Source organism: Siphateles boraxobius, unplaced genomic scaffold, assembly GCF_051911475.1.
Source record: "Siphateles boraxobius isolate OS27281-9 unplaced genomic scaffold, OSU_SipBor_1 6, whole genome shotgun sequence".
NCBI lineage: Eukaryota > Metazoa > Chordata > Actinopteri > Cypriniformes > Leuciscidae > Siphateles > Siphateles boraxobius.
Genome location: NW_027509186.1, coordinates 9,832,623 through 9,850,772, shown reverse-complemented (window position 1 = coordinate 9,850,772; position 18,150 = coordinate 9,832,623). Strand labels below are relative to the sequence as shown.

Here is an 18,150-nt window from a genome sequence, read left to right as displayed (position 1 = left end):
CATTCGTAAGTGTAAACTCGTGAAGTAGGCATTTATATACACTGACTGACTTATGCGTTGTCTTCTGTGCTAAGTTGTAAAATTCTTTGTAAAGCTGCCATTAAGCACTCGAAACACACATACACACAGTTGTATTTGGAGAGTCCTTAGTACACCTGCTATTGATGCACAGAATGTTTTGTTATCCGCCAGGATGATAGAATTGATGTAATTACGTGAGGACGTAAAATAACTGGTGATGATTAACGGAATGCATAGCTGATATAAAAAAAACTGGATGACTAGTAATTTCCTACTACTTCATTCTGAAAAAACAGAGATTCTTATTATTAGACAAAAAACGTCCTCACGTAATAACGTCCTGGTTGCATATGCAACCCACCGTTCCCTGAAGGAGGAACGTAGTCGACGTAGTCGATGCCGACTGAAATGGGATCACGCCAAGGAGCCTATTGTCTTCGAGTATTATTGAACGAGCCAATGCACATTGGCATGCGAGATTTTGCATCTTACACTCCGCCCCGCGGCGCGGGTATAAATACGGAAGTAGATGCACGCAGCATTTGCTTTTCGCTGAGGAGCCGAGCGTAACTCGGAGTCAGCGGTGGTCCAGCGGTAGTGAAGCAGGGAACGGTGGGTTGCATATGCAACCAGGACGTTCCCTTTCAGTCGATAACGTCAGACGTAGTCGACGCCGACTGAAATGGGATCAACCTTTGAAAGCGCCACTAACGCTGCCACCTTCCAGTGCCTAGACAAAAGCCTCCTGGTCCTCCCGACGTTTCCGCGGAAGAGGACAGGGCTTAGGCCAGGAAGTCTCTGCTGTTCCACAAGACCCACTCAGTTAGGCTTAGTAACACTAGGAAAGCGTGCCCGATACAAGGAAGGGACGCTGTGGAAGCCCAACCAAACCGTATAAAGGGGGGGGGGAATACACATATGAACTGGGCGGATAACCGGGCAGTATGACATATGGAATGTCACTGGGGCTCCAGACTAGAGAGGGGGGAGACGGCCACGAGGCGGCAACACTCCTTGTGGAGTGAACTCGCAGTCCGGGGGGATAGGGTTCACCTTGGGACTCATACGGCAAGGACTCGCAGGTCCAAGATCGGTCGTAACTCACCACCTTTCTTGGGTACAATGAAGTACGGACTCTAGAGGCCTGTCTTCATATCGGCTAGGGGCATCGGCTCTATCGGGTCCTTCGCCAGCAGGACAGCGATCTCCGCGCATGACAGGAGCAGATTCGCTCAACACCGAAGTGTGGCGAATGCCACTGTACTTGGGCGGCTTCCGGCGGAATAGAATTGTGTAGCCGAGCCTGATGGCACGGAGGAGCCAGCTGGACTGGTTGGGAAGCACTTTCCAGGCTTCGATGAACCGGGCCAGGGGGATCCGGGGCACCACAGGCAAACCCAGCGTGGGGCAGCGAGGTGGAGGACAGGGATCCGGCTCGGAAGGCCCGTGGGCGGCCCGAAGCGGGGTCTGAGTGAGCAGTGCTGCACTTACCTGTCTCCACGGGGCAACAGAGGATGGGTGAGAAGGTGGATGACCTGGTCCTCGAACGCATTGTGATGCCGGCTGGCGAACAAGAGGGGGCTGGGGGAAGCAAGGCTGTGTCACAGAGTCGGAAACCGCCAGCCTCGCCCTCTTGGAGCCCAGGGACGGAGAAATTCGCTCTTCTGACAATTTGGGCACCACTGGACTCCGGAGAGCCAGTGGAGGAACGATGACCATCTGAAGAGCTAGTCCCCCCCTCCCTGGGTGGCCTGTCTCAGGAATGTTTATGGCACTCACCCCCTGGCTGGGCAGTGACTGAGACAGACCGGGCAGCCTGCCTGCTGCTAGTTCTACGCTGGGGCCTGGGTGAAGGCTGTTGCGGAGGCCCCGCGGAACCGGAGGCAGCGGCAGGGGGACGCCCTCTGCGACGAACAGGCGGAGGGACTATCACCAGCGACAGGGTGGAGGCAACAGCGGGCCGCCGGGATAGGGTGTGTCGGAGCACCTCCGTCTGTACCTGAGCAGCAGAGAACTGTTGGGCGCAGTTCTCTGCCACTTCGCCGAACAACCCAGCCTGGGAAACTGGGGAGTCCAGGAACCGAACCTTTAGGTTCTGGACCACTGGACCACTAGGGCGGACCACTAGGGCGGACCACTAGGACCACTAGGGCGGACCACTAGGGCGGACCACTAGGACCACAACCTGGACCACTAGGGCGGACATCGCTAGACCGACCGCACATGCTGCTACACCTGTACCCCGGAGGGCGAGGTCCACAGCAGTGTGGAGCTCACTCATGAGCGCCCGGGCTAGACTACCCTCTTTCATGTCCCTGAGTGTCTTGGCCTGGTAGACCTGCAACAACGCCAAGACATGCAAAGAGGAAGCGGCTTGCCTGCAAGCTCTGTAAGCTCCGACCGCCAATCCTGACGCGAACTCACAGGCCTGCGAGAGGAAACGATGATCCCCACTCCAGGATGCCGCGACCGCTGGACATAAAGCTGTTGCAACGGACCGCTCCACCGGAGGGACAGCCTCATAACCCTTCACCGCTCCCTCAACAAGGGTAGCGAGGGAGGAAGAACCACTCAAGTCGTTTCCAGCAGTAAAAGGTGCTTTCCACGACCGAGTAAGCTCAACATGCACTTCGGGAAAGAAAGGCACTGGGGCGGCAGGCTGAGAACCAGCATGGCCCGCCCCGAGATACCAATCATCCAACCAAGACTGAGCGGTGGAGTGGAGGGTTCCACTCGAGCCCGACAGCCTTGTCTGCCCGTTTCAGCATAGCTGATAATTCTGGATCTGGCTCGGGGCAACATTGCACTCCCGGAGGGAGACAACGCAGCCGAGTCATCATCTCCAGAAGTCAGCTCACCCTCCGATGCTGCAATCGACGTCCTGCCCTCTAGGGGAGCCCCGAGTGAAACCGCCGATCCACCCATTACAGATGGATCAGCAGATAACACCAGGGGCTTCAATGGTTGCAGTGGAAAGGAGGAGTGAGGAGCCCACAGGGAATGTTTTCCAGGCGGGACATCCAACACTATCCTCCGGTCACTCATCCCACACGGCACCCGAGGGTGGGGGATGGTAATGGGGACTCGCTCTCCGCGAACGAAGGCGAGTCTCGCCCTCAACACTGCGACAGTCATATTCCCACAGTGAAAACATGAACTGTCCACAAAAGCTGCCTCAGCGCGCTGTAAGCCCAAACACGTGATACAACAATTTTGACCATCAGAGGGAGACAGGGAACGACCGCATCCAGAAACGCACGGGCGGAATGACATCTTGAAAAAGACGCAAACGCACCCCTGTTGCTCTTTTAGGAAGTGAAAAAACTCTCACCAGTGCCGGAGCACACAGGGGGTTGACCGCGGCAACACTGACACAAGAATGATGCAGCCTGTGGCATCACTTCCCAAAGAAGCACCGACAAACTCGCTCGTTGAATAACAACACTCTTCAGACCAAGACATGAAGCTCGGCTCCAAAGCGAAAGGCAAATGGTGCGTGTATGTACTTCCGTATTTATACTCGCGCTGCGGGGCGGAGTGTGAGATGCAAAATCTCGCACGCCAATGTGCATTGGCTCGTTCAATAATTCACGAAGACAATAGGCTCCCTGGCGTGATCCCATTTCAGTCGGCGCCGACTACGTCCGACGTTATAGACTGAAAGGGAACCTAGAAAACTGTCTAACACTTGATGGCTGCTCTGTCAAGTCTTTGTCGTCGGTTAGGAACCTGGGTGTGCTCTTTGATAGCAATCTTTAATTTGAAAGTCACATGTCTATTATCTGTACAACCGTATTTTTCCATCTTAAACATATATCTAAAATATGTCATATGCTCTCAATGACAAATGTGTAACAATTAGTAAATAAGTTCATGACATCAAGGCTAGATTTTTGTAATGCTCTTATGGGTGGTTGCCCTGCACACTTAATATGGTCAAAGTATGACCATATTAGCCCAGTTCTGTCAACACTGGATTGGCTCCCTATTAAACATTGTATACATTTTAAAATATGTCTGATTACTTACAAAGCACAAAATGGTTTAGCTCCCCAGTACTCGAGCTCTTAACACATTATAGTCCATCACATCTATTGCGATCTCAAAATTCCGGCCAGTTAATAATAGAAAATATCTATATCTATACCTAGAATATCAAAATCGACTGCTGGCGGTAGATCCTTTTCCTATTTAGCACCAAAATTCTAGAACAGTCTTCATAACATTGTCCGGGAAGCAGACACACTCTGTCAGTTCAAATCTAGACTAAAAACACATCTCTTTGACCTAGTATACACATAACAGACTATAGTCTTCTATAATTCAATGTTAGGCTGCATAGTTTAGATCAGCCGGAACCGGGAACACTTCCCATAAATCCTGATGTACTTGTTACATCATAATAAGGATGGCATCTACCCAAATATTAGTCTCTCTGTTTATCACGAGGTTTACCGCAGTCCGCCGGATCCAGGCCATATCCAGATCTGATGAAGGACCTGCGCCTGGACACGACAACAACGCAGTCTTGAAGTGTCAACTGGTCTCTCCCTTGTGAAGGCCTCCTTCCCTTTACCTCTGTACAGATAAAATGTTCAGGATAATTCCGGTTCACGTGGCTATGTGGAAGTGATAAATAATTCTGTATTATAACTATTTAAGGCCAGACAAATAGTTTGTTGAGGGTTGGTTTGTAAAGAAAGACTACATGCCTGCGCACATATATATTCAAACACGCATACCTATGGACTGAACACGTGATGCGCATGTGCACACCATCTGCGTTTTTGCGGGTTTGCGTTTTTGCGGGTTTGCGTTTTTGAGGTTTGCGCAGAGATAGCCTTTTTTTTTTTTTCACAAAAATATTCAAGGCTTGCACCTTGAACCTATTTTAGGGTTTGCGTTCTCGAGCGCCAGGCACTGTTTTGTGCAAATGAATAGCCGGATAGTATTAAGGGTTTTCTGTTAGAACGGTGTCGTGTAAGTGGCCCCAAGTTACTAACTAATGATCTTTGCAATGGAAGTGAATCAATCAATCAATCAAAACTAACTTCAGCTGAACAATAACTTTATTCTAGAGCTGCTGTAAAGCCAAAGCAATCTCTGTTACTGTAATTTCCTATTATCACTGTAAAGCTGCTTTGAAACAATCTATATTGTTAAAAGCGCTATATAAATGAAGGTGACTTGACTTGACTTGACTTGACCAGAGAGATAATAGAAACACCTTAGCTAATAATCATTCTAAATTAATTTCTACAAATCTTTGATTTGTTATAGTAATAAGGTACAGCATTATTATATTAATGTGTTAATCACATTAATGATGCAATATAAACCTGGTGTTTCCTTTTTTCAATACACAGGTATGATATGTCTTGTGATAAGTGGTCAGTCTAATTAACACAAAAATAAAATAATTGGACCCTTGGTGATGTCAACTGTATCTCATGGTTCAGTCTAATCTTAAGCCTCCCCTTGAGTGCTACTTAGCGTGTTTTCCCGCCAAGTGTTAAGTTTGACCCTTGTTATAGCAACAAAAACATATGGGACCCTTGAGATGGGTCTAGCTAAACAAAGTCCAGTAATGAGTGATGAATTAGAGCTTTCTAAGTGTTCTCTCACTACTGTCATAAGGGGGCAAAGTTACACAAAGTTTATTACCATGACTCTTAAATATCAGTCCGACCTTATAATAATTATAATAAATAGAAAAATAAAGCAAAAGCGAAACATAAGTTTACTGGCCTGAGACACTGTGATCATCTCCAATTCCACTACTCTACATAGGACGAACAGTTTGGAAAAATAATGAATAGATGGAAAATCACCATATGCACATTTAAACAGCCTGATCGTATTCTGAACTATGATCTTTTTAAAGTTGCCTTTTTCTTCAACCTTTTGTACAAGTTGATACAATGACAAGAAATCAAGGGACAATCTATTTTTTATTGTTATGTACATGTTTTATACACTTGCTTGACCTTGCAAATGCTTAAAGTAGGAAAACAAAGTTAGTATAATAGCAAATGCATAAATAACTACAAACGCCACAGAAGTGGTATGAAGAGCACAAAGCATTTTTTGGAAAGTTGAAATTGACTTGATTATTTTACTTTTGTACAATATGTGCAAAACAACAAACCATTTCATGTTATTTAATAAACACTGTAAAATAATGTATTTTTGATAGTTTCTTGAATATTGAAAATATTTTTCATCACTGAAAATTCTAGGGACACATTTTTCATATTTTAGATGTCATATCTACACCATAGAAAACTTTTCTATGGGCCTATTTGAAAAATGGAATTTTTGTTTATATGTAATTTGCAAAAAAAAGTATATTGTCAGTACACAACCTTTTAGCTGCCATCAACGATGAAAGGCCTCATATGGTGACATCCAGCAGAATGGGTCATGTTAAATCCCTAACCCCTTGGTAACATGCTTTTTTAATCTTATAGATAATTAAGTCAATCTCTCTCACCATTATGTTGTTTAATTCAGTTTAAGGACTTTTAGTTTGTATTTCTTCAGTTCATGCCTTCCTTTTTTTTATTTCCCGCCACTCTTAGCCCCAGTCCCAATTCGCCTACTTATACTACAACCTTAAAGTATGTACTCTTTTTGTGAAGAAAAAGTACATACTTTTGAGTGTGTAGCAAAAGAGTAGGCAAGCTTTGGGACATACTATCACATCATCTTTAACGGACAGATCTGTTGCATGCATCCTGTCACCGTAAACTGCCCTGTCAATCATCTTGTCACAGTTAAAATCCTCCATTCAATCTAATTTGATTTCCTACCGTTTCTGAGCACATTCATCTACCAGTTGTGGTTCTTTCATGCGGAGACTCTCCTCATGTGTTTGCAATTTGAATATAATGATGCATTTAAAAGTTTAAATGGCTAAACATATCTTTACAAAATTTCACAATGCTGCTGCAGATGCAATATAATGTATACAACGTTGAATAAATACATTTTCGTCAGGTTAGATACTGATAATTAATCACTCAAACCTCTTTATCTAAACCTCTCTACATAACCGCCGAACTCGCGCGTCTTCCATGACTGTAGTTTTTTAACACTTTTCACTTGTGTTTGTATTTCTAACCGAATCCTCGTCCAACACGTGATGGGTTGTGGGCAATATTAGTGAACCACTGCCACAATGAATGCTCACTGCACGGTGTGCAAGACCCACTTGAGGCAGTCTGTACAGCAGCGTGTGAAATTCTCTTTTAGGAGAACTACAATGAATGCAGTGAAAGCTCTTTTAGAAGCCATCACTGCTGACGCACCGCCACACCTACACTCTCTATAGAGCTTCTTCCTGGTTTGTTGTACACACTTGAATGATGATTGCAGAGCAGAATCGTGAGAAATGCTCGGCTCCGCAGCAAAAGTTTGAATGAGTGAGTTCAGCACGCTTCCATTCATATCCTCTTTGCAGGGTGTGGTTTGTGATGCAAATCTCACTCGCCAATATCCATTGGCTTGTTTTGTTTACATTCGAAGGTGATTGGACTCTCAGACGAGATCCCAATTCGTCAGTCACTTACATAACGTCCAACGTGACTGACTGATAGGGAAATTTAGGGCTCTATTTTAATGTTCTAAGCGCATGGTCTAAAGCAAGTGCACTTAGGGAGTGTCCAAATCCACTTTTGCTTGTTTTACGACAGGAAAAATGGTCGGTGCTCCCGGCGCATGATCTAAAAGGGTTGTCCCTATTCTCTTCATGAGTAATGGGTGTGTTTTTTTGGCATAACATGCAATAAACTGTAAAGACTCTGGGGCGGATCTAATCCGTGGGGAATTTGCATATCATAATTAATAATTGGTAATTAATAATTATTCATACATGTTTGGATTAGATCAGTCTTACATGTTAATAAAACTCCCGATAAGGGATGATATGTAATTTTACCTGCATGCATGCTTGTGTATCCTTGCACTTAACCACAAGTTGATTGCAATTACCTGCACGGACCACGTCTTACAAAACAGGCTAAATTAATTAGCTCAATTGTCAGACTAATATCTGTGGGAATCCACAATATCATCTTACTTTATAGGATTTCAGGAAAAGCAATTCTGTGGCCACAAGAATTGGGTTTCCTGCCCTATAAACACATACTCTTTAAAGTATCTTTAATTTGTAAGCTTGTTGCTATAAGATCTTTTGGCACTTAAGGGACTTAAATGAGCAAAAAGGCAGTATATCAATCAGATGAATATAATGAATTTAATAAGGCAGAACTACTTATGTATTTACTACGGTTACATGGGATATATGTATTTACAAACATAATAAACAACAATACACGATAAGGCATCGATGAACGAGAAATGCATAGAGTGTGGACAATGGAAACACGTGTGAGAGGGGAAGGGACAGAGAGAGAGAGAGAGAGAGAGAGAGAGAGAGAGAGCATTGGCAACATTCCCCTGACAGTCCCCTGCCTGTGACAACACAAAAACATCATCTTAATGCTTCTTAGAAGCTCTATAAAGAGATATACTTAAGTTTCTGGGTCTCTCTGTGTCGCGGCATTCCTGCGCGTGCGTGAGCGGAGTCCTTTAGGAAGCGTCACTGGGTGCTGCTTGGCGCGCGTTGAACGGAGTTTCCAAGTCTTTGGGGTAACATTACCAAAGGAAAATAGTTCGGCTAAGTTTGTTTCACTTTGTGGAAGTGAACAGAGTCGACTACGGAAAACAAAACTTTGACTAACAAAGAAAAGAAATAAAGATCTCTACGGGGAAACTACGCGGAGTTAACGTCACATCTTCGCATGGCTGGTGAAGAAGCGTGTGTGCGTCTCTCGCGTGTTTCTCCTTCAAAACGAGCGCGCGCTCGTTTAAAGGTCCCTTGTAGATGGATTTGCTGAAGAGATATGTCACGCGGTGTTCTTTTCACTCGTCGATTGGAATTAAACACGGAGACTTATCTAAGACTGAAAAACACAAACTAAACTAGAAACAAATAAAAGAAAGGCGAAGAGCTCGCCCGGAGGCGAGACCCTAAATTTTGACAATCAAAAGTAACAGAGAGACGAGCGGAGGGGGGAAGCGTCATTTATCACCTTGGAGAAATCCGGCCTCTTCCTGTTGACTTGGCCAATTAGAGGGTTGGAATTTCACAGGCGGGACTTTGGTTTTTATTGCTCTTTGTCTAAGAGAGAGACATTTGAAACCGACGAAATTAGGGTGTTTAAGAGCAGAATCTTCACAATTCTTATAATACTAATGTGTCACAAGTTTAGCAAAATGTAATGTCAATTAACAAATGGGGAATGAAGATTGGAGTTTATCAAGACCAAACTTGCCACAAATGGATTTGGTTAAACATTAGTTGGCCAAGTTTAAAACATTATCGCATTAGAGTTGTCGAGAAACATAGACCAAACCACAAAAAGGCAACTCATGAAATAGGGAACTTAGATACATTGTTCATACAATTCTCAAGTGGATATATAATAGCATATACTGTATATATATGAATACAGGATTCATTTCTCCTCCTTGGTTAGAATTCAGAGAGGGTGGCAGCTCTGTGAACATTCCTTTGGGTCGTAAACGCCGTTATCTAAGAACACCAGTGATGTTAGTTTTGGTCTCTTTTCACTCCAAAGATGGAAAACATAGTAAACTATATTTTTCATTAACTTCTTACATATATTTGGCTCGAGCAAGTTGAGCGATTTTGTTTAATACCAATCACTTGTTTGTTACGCATACAAGGATATATATAAACTCTTAGACCTTTATAGAAGTCCGCAAGGTTCAACTACATAACTAACAGTCCTAGATAGACAGGATACAGTATAAACTTCAAACGTACAGGAATACATCATGTTTACATTTCATAATCACTCATTTCTGGGTTTTAATGTTATAGATGCATATATGTGTGTGTGTGTGTGTGTGAGTGTGTGTTGTCCATTTGCGCATCTGGCATTCCTTCCTCGCTGGGGGGGGGGTTTGGAGATAACGGTCTTCTTGGATGTTGGCTCGCGAACAAATCAGGATCGCGCGAGGATCTCTGTGGGGACTCATTACGCTGTAAAGGTGTCACAAACTAATCTACCCTCCAGACTGCCTGGCGCTAACGGAAGATTTAGAATTGGAAGAGTCATAGGTTGGGGCTTTAGAAACCCCTGTTAACGTGTGTTTATTGTGTTAAGGAATGCTGACTCCATGATTCTGCGCTCATACCCTACAAAACCAATCAGAGTCTCATCTCCCATTCCCTTTAAAAGCCAATTGCGCTCGAGCTATGGCGGATTCGCTATTTACATGGCGGAATTTGCAAGCGGAAAAACTAAACGCTTCTCTAGCGCGGAATATTAATCTTTTACATTGTAATCCATTTATTTGTAATATTTGGCATGTTTGTGTGCTGCTGCGCGTCCCTGTGTGTGTAAGAAGCAGAGTGTTTGGATAGTACTCTGGTCTTTTGATAGTACCTAGAATATCTAAGGCTATGTTTACACGGAAACTATCTGAAGAGAAAACGCTAAAGTGGCGTTGCGTTATCACTTTTTATTCTGCGTTTAGACAGGCGTTATGGAGGGGAAATCTGCGTGCTTATGGTGACGCAAAAGTGTGTGAAATTCTATGTAGTATTTACTCCAGGTGGCTAGATGGCAATGTGAAGCACTGCCACACAACAACACCAAGTCTGCGCGCCTGCAGTCCACTAAAGGAAGGAGACCTTTGGCTTTCACATTTGGCTCCTAAACTCTGGAATAGCCTTACTGATAATGTCCGGGGCTCAGACTCGCTCTCCAAGTTTAAATCAAGATTAAAGACGCATCTCTTTAGCCTAGCATTCATATAATGCATCTCCTACCCTTATATTGTTATATCATTACATTATTACATTGTTTAAATTAATACATTTTTAGGTAACTGTGATGTTGTATATTTACATTTCTGAAATACTTAACTTAGACAGATAACAGATCACTCTAAATTGTAATATGGACTCATGCACTTTCTGTAAAGCTACTTTGAAATGATGTGTATTGTGAAAAGCGCTATACAAATAAACGTGAATTGAATTAAACTTATTTGAAGTGTACCCGGCTACCCGCATTGTGGACCCGCCTATAGGCTCATATTACAAATGCACCCTTTAAATGACACACAAAAAGTACTGCCCCATTGACTTTAGACCAGGTTACAGTTGGCGCAGTCTACTTCTGTTGGCTCAAAATAGAAACGCGCCAACAATACGCCTGAACACACCTCGTTTTCAGAACAGCAGCCCATGGGCGCACAAATGGGCGCAAATGTATTTGCTATTTAAACAACGTGGCACAGGATGTGAAAATAATAACTGCATCAGGCTGATACTAGCAAAAACACTTGTCGCACCTGGGGCCTAATAGGGCCTGTTACATTCTAGCCCCCAAAGAGAGGGGACCCTGAGAACGCTCTACTCGGGCCCACCGATGCCGGAAAAGGAAATAAGGGGTCGTAGTGGGAGAAAAGGACACAAACACCAAATACCGTATAAAAACCGAAGCTTTTATTTAGCCACAAAATTAGTTAAACAATTTTCTGGGAAAAAAGGGGAGGGCTTTGTTGACCAAAGCAAAGAAATACACAAATAACAAACCCCACCCCTAATATATGCTACAATACAACCAAGTCACGAGGGCCACTCACCTAGATACTGTCCGCTAACACAGCAGAACTGACCAAAGGAATACGGGCCACATTGATCCTGTAGAATCTTGTGAACGTGCAAGGTGACGTCCATGTAGCCGCTGCACATATATCAGAAAGGGGCACCCCACATAGTGCTGCCCAGGAAGTAGCCACTGACCAGGTTGAATGGCATTTAATAGATGCTGGAACTGTCTGACCAGCCGAATAATATGCCTGTACAATGGTATCCACCACCCAATGAGACAACCTTTGCTTCGACAAGGGTGAGCCCCTCTGACAGGCATCAAAACGTACAAACAGCTGATCAGTGATGCGCCATGAAGCAGTCTTCAACACATACTGTAGCAATACTCTCACTGGACACAAGGCTGTCTGGTTTGATTAAACGCCGCAAGCTGAATGGGCTGGTTCACAAAGCGATCAGACAACACTTTAGGTCGGAAAGCTGGATTCGGCCAGAGTGTAACCTGATTGTACTCAGGCCCCCATCTGAGAGACTGTGGACTCACAGAGAAGGCATGAAGCTCACCTACTCTTCTGGTTGACGTAATAGCCAAGAGAAAAGCAGTCTTCATTGAAAGACAGCTTGTTCAAGCGGTTCGTAAGGCATTAAACGCAGGCTGTTAAGCACCATCTGAAGATCCCACTGGGTATGCATTATTCGTGCCGGTGGATTAAGACGTACTGATCCCTTAAGGAAAGCCACCACCAATTTTCCCGCACCAATCGATTTCCCCCCCAAGGGATTCTGATGTGCTGGCAAGGCTTCCACGAATACCCTTGGGAGTCGCTGGGAAAAAAAGAAACAAAGATCTTCCATTTTCTGGCATAAGTGTGACGTGTTGATGGGGCTCTTGCATTCTTGACAGTGTTCCTCACATCTGCGGAACACTGTGAGAGGTCCTGCTCAACCTCAGGGGCCATACACATGGACTCAACCTGCCCGGTGAGGGGTGCCAAAGCTCCCCGTTCATTTGTGACAGTAGGTCCTTCCAAACTGGCAATGGTTGTGGGGGACCGGTCGTAAGGGCCAATAGCAGACTGAACTACGGTCTTGCTGGCCAGCAGGGTTCCATTAGAATAAGCCTGTGTCGTCTCACCTGAACACGCCTCAGCACAGGCCAGAGAAGTGGAATTGTAGGGTAAGCATAGAGGAGGAGGTCTGGCCAGTCGTGGGCCAGGGTATCCTGGCCTATTGATCCCTGCTCCTCCTGCTCCGCAAACCACAGCGGACAATGTGTTGTCTTCCTGCCGGCAAAGAGCTCGACTACTGCAGTCCCATAAAGTCCCCAAACTGACTGAACTACCACCTTGTGCAGACACCAATCCCCTGGCCTTGGACCCGATCGAGAGAGTGAGTCTACCACACTGTTGCAGTGACCGGGAATGTGTGCCGCTCTGATCGACAGAAAGTGCTGGTTTGCCCACAACAGCAGCACTCGTGAAAGTCGCAGGCAAGGTAGAGACCTCGTGCCCCCTTGGTGATTGATTAAAAACACCACTGTGGTGTTGTCGGTCCGCACCAGGATGTGCTTCCCCGATAACTCCTGTCTGAAGTGTCTTAGGGTGAAAAATACTGCCCATAGCTCTAGGATGTTGATGTGAGATGTCGTCTGCTGCAAGGTCCAACTCCCCTGCAAGCCCTGGTGTTGCCACAGCCCTCCCCATCCGGAGAGAGAGGAATCTGTTGTCGCTACTTCTCTGCATGCTGGGGGTGGTCCCATTGGTACACCCCCTTGTAGAAATTGTTCCCATCTCCAAAGCCTCAGGGAGACAGAGCAACTGGTTGTCACCAAAACAATGGTATGTCGGTTGTGAACTGCTGACAACCCTCTGGCTATCAACCAATGCTGAAAAGGACGAAGGTGTAAAAGTCCTAAGTGAATGGTCGATGAGGCTGCCGTGAGAAGGCCCGCCAGCCGTAAGAAGTGAAGATAAGGTAGCTTGCGCCGAACCTGGAACCTCGCTATGGCTCCTCATATAGCTGCCACCTGCATGCTGTGAGGGTAGCCCTCATTATTCTGGAGTCTAGATGTAATCCCAGAAAACATTTTGACTGGCATGGAGTAAGGCAGCGTTTCTATAGGTTTGCACTCTAGGTCTGCACGAACTCTGCGCTCAAGAGCTTCTTGAGCGGCTAGACCAAAAATCTGTCCAGGTACCAGTGGTAGTTGACGAAGATTGTTACGGCAAGCCTCTGTAAGTCTGACTGTGCTAGCCAAATCTGCCATCTAGCCTGAGTAGTAAGCCCAAGAGCCTTTCCGCTAGAGAAAGCGATTGAACCCAAGGCTTGTAAGGAAGCCTCAAGTAACTCAGATGTGGTATTATCTGGTGGGTTAGTACTCAAAGCAGAATTAAGTGCTAGCAGAAGATGAGCCATGGAATTTCCCACACGACTCAAGCCTGAGACAGTATTATAAATCTTAACCAACAGATCATCTGTGCACTCTGGGTTGGGACAGCGAAGATTGTGTCTAAGAGCCTCATCTGGCGACACTATCAGTGAAGAAATGCATGGCTCAACTGAGGGCATGTTACAAAGGCCCTTTTCGTCGGCTTCAGCCATTGGCACTAGTGTACGAGCCACACGATCAGGTCTGTCAGGACAACTTGGCATTAGGAAATCCTCTTCCTGGGAACCTGAGCGACGCAAGAGGTTTGACTGGCCTGGTAGGGGAGGAGGTGGATCCAAATTCCGCTTAGCAAGCGCCATCCTGAGTGTGTCCTGCAGAGAGAAAACCACTGAAGGCGGCGCATCCTGAAGGCTAGAACCATCGTCGCTATGGGAACGTTGGAACTGGGAATGTGAGGGTATCGTCTCCTCCATCCCGGTCTAAGGAGTCAGTGGCTAATGGATAATGGTAATAGATAAAGTGTCTGGTTCTCTCCTGGACAACCTGGATGCCAGCTCACACCTGGGCAAGGGAGGCGCTAAAATATCCCACCCCTGTACCCTCACTCACATTCTGACGAGTAAGAGGGACAGATAATAAGACTTTAATGCCTTGAACTGCGTTCGCAAGCTCAGCTACTTGCTGTGTCAATGTACTTTACTCCGAGGAGGTTCGCATCCTCTTTGAAGGCCTTCCAGTCCCACTGGCCATAAGCTTGCTACTCACATGACGCTGGCCCAGCTGATGGAGCAGAATTCTTAAACTCAGGATCTAATTCAGCCAGTCGATGTTGTCTCATCTCCAAGGACATCAAACCACATTCAGGACATGGGTCTACTAAAGCCTCTCGGAGGTGATCAATTCCCAGGCAAGGGGGACATTGAATATGAGCATCCATGAGATCCATTGGACCGAAGCAGAGGGGACATGAAGCTACCATAACTTCCATACCGGTAGTTGAAAAAAAAACCCTGGTCAACCAATGGGGTTATCCACGATAAGCCTTATCAATGTATCACTCTGGCTAACCAATGAGCATAACATAAAGTAGTCATTCAGCCAATAAAAAACACTACACGCAGTCTGACAGAACCCTGGTTAAGCACTAAGTTCACGAGAGTGCTCACCTCAACACTGCTAGTAGCGATCGGTTGCAAACAAACCCTGGACAACCAGTGGTTATATGGTCCGATGCACGTCGATAATCCAAATATAATCCAAATATTTCTCCCGAGACACAGCTGTAGCGGGGAGCAGTACCAAAGATCTCTTTGCAAGAATGACAAAGAGAACAACCGTGACATGAACGGAGCGGATATAGCTTCTGACACATCATCGGTCAGGGTCACAGGTGACAAATCAATGCGAGATTCTGGATATGGCGCGAGATTCTGCCGGTCGGTAACAGTGAAATAGAACAAAAAAACAAACCTAGAACTCTGAGGACGTAACAGGGCCCTTAGTTTAAAGTTACACTTAAAGTATTCTTAAATTTATATTTTTATAAACTAAAGGTGGACCAATTAAGTCTCAAGTATTATTGAAACAGTACACTTACAACTTCTAGTACATTGATATACTTACTACATAGAGTATTCTTAAAAATATACTTAAACTTTACTACAGTATAGCCTACTTAATAAAATTAACTTGAAGTATACTTATTTTTTCATAAGGGATATAATAATGCAGAAGTGAAAACCTGTGGCTGGTTCTGTTCCAACATGGAAATAGTTTACATGGGATAAAGATGGGATAAAGACTCATGGGATAAAGACATAGTGTATTTAGAGACCATGTTTTCATGTCAAGCTTTCATTTCACTCTTACATGTAAGAAAAGAATTATAACAGTTAAACAAATGAGCAAAGATTTCAGTTCATCAATGTAATAGGGAGAGCACAGGTTAATGCATTAAAAGAACTATGTAATTAAACATAACATCATATCTTGTTTACTATGTTACTACAATTTTCTGCTGTTAATATAATGAAACATTGATTGAATATTTAACTTGTAAAAGTCTGCTTGATTTTTTTCTCTTCACAGCAACACAGTACAACAAAGAGGCCCAACAAAAAAGGTACAATTAAGTGTATTCTAACCCTTTCATAATTATAATAGATGAAAAGCACATTCACTTGGCATTTTAATTGAAAAGTAGAATTGTTTTATTTATCACTCTCAAATGTAACATTGCCAACTGGACATACATGGGGGAAAAAATATTTTTTTATCTTTAGGCATTAATTCCTTTTTTTATGAACAGCATGAAGAATCTTTCTGCACAAAATATTTCATTCACAGACTTCAATCTGATTGGTTTCTACAGCCTAGGAGAATGGAGGCCTTTTTTATTTATCCCTTTCTTTCTGATGTTTTTACTGTCTATCACAGCAAATTCTACTATCATATATTTAATCATATGTCAAAAGTCTCTGCATTCGCCTATGTATGTACTAATAGGTTTAATGGCTGTTGTAGACTTAATCTCGCCTATATTTTTTGTACCTAACATGCTTCTTAGTTTTTTGTTTAATTGGAGTTGGATATCTCTAACTGGTTGTTTGATACAAATGTTTTGCATTTATTATGTTATAGCATTTCAGTCTACTTTGCTTTTTTGGATGGCACTGGACCGTTACTTTGCAATATGCAAACCTCTTTACTATCATAAATACATGGAAATCTCTAACTTTCTAAAGTTTATGATTGTCCCAGTAATCAGAAATGGACTCCTGAATATCATCATAGTCTCTCTGGCTGGAAAACTGTCATTTTGTTTAACAAATGTGATCGATCACTGTTTTTGTGAACACATGGCGTTGGTTCAGTTAGCATGTGGAGATACATCTATAAATAACATCGTAGGACTTTTGTCTGTTTTCCTTATACCAACTGCAGATTTTATTCTCATTACTGCTTCCTATGCTGTGATTTTTGTCTCTGTGTTTAGATCTGGTAAGGCCAACATGAAGGCCATAAACACCTGCATTACTCACATCATTGTTATGACATGTAGTTTGATTTTTGCCCTGATTGCGTTTATGTCATACAGAATACGAAATAATTTTTCTACCAGTAGTCGTGTATTTGTGAGCACAATGTACTTACTTTTTCCAAGTTGTTTTAACCCAATTGTTTATGGAGTGAGAACAAAAGAAATAAGACAAATGTTTCTTCAGTTTATTAAAGAAGTAAAAGTATTTCCTTTGCAAAGAAATCGGTTTTTAAAAAAAAGATCAACAAAATGATATGCTGATACTGTAACATTTTATAAAAGGATGTGTTTTGTTAAAGCTATAAAATTTAAAATTGCCATGTAGGCCCTATTGAAAATATAAGACTGACAATATGTAAACATACTATAAACACTGATGGTAATTTAAAAGAATGATATCCTTGTGCACACTTTTTGTATACAGAACTGGAGGAGTTATTAACGAATTCAATTAACAAAAAAAAAAAAAACAGCATTCTCCATCAGCTACATTTTTTCTCAAGCCTGTCTGATAAACCCTTCTAAATAATAAATGGAAGTTTTGTTTTACTCCATTTATACTTTCTCCTAATAAGATAAATACAACCTGTTACCTGTATATTTTCTATTAGTGGTTACTTACAGCAGTGGTTATCAAAGTGGGGTTGCCAGGGGATCCGCAAAATAATTTTAGAACCCTATGAACGGAATCGCAGAATCCAGTCAGACCATCGGGGAAATTCTTGGCCGAGCGCTCCTGCTCTCTCTTTCTATCCCCCCACAAACGCGCACGCATATCCAGAGAGAAGAGTGAATCCGTGAATATAGGCTACAGTAGCCTAGCCTAGTTGTAAAATCAAAGTTAAGAGGCTAGGTTTAAAAGTTTCAGTTCTTTTTTTTTTATCCGTCAGTTTATTTAAAATGTTTTAAATTAATATTTTTTAAGACGTTTAGTAGCAATTGCCAATGTCATTTGTAATGGAAGCCCGTTTCCGCCACTGAATACAAAAAAGAAAAGAAAAGGTAATTGTGACTTTAAAGTCAGAATTGTGAGATTAAAAAGTCACA

General features: G+C 43.6%; 1 protein-coding gene across 1 annotated transcript; it reads left to right on the top strand.

Annotated features, from left to right (window-relative positions):
• The first annotated feature begins 16,372 nt into the window (after nucleotides 1–16,372).
• LOC143715547 (olfactory receptor 52K2-like) lies at nucleotides 16,373–17,575 on the top strand. Its single transcript, XM_077207347.1, has one exon. It carries the CDS (start codon nucleotides 16,373–16,375, stop codon nucleotides 17,354–17,356), a length of 984 nt encoding a protein of 327 aa, XP_077063462.1. The 3' UTR covers nucleotides 17,357–17,575.
• The last annotated feature ends 575 nt before the right edge of the window (nucleotides 17,576–18,150 follow it).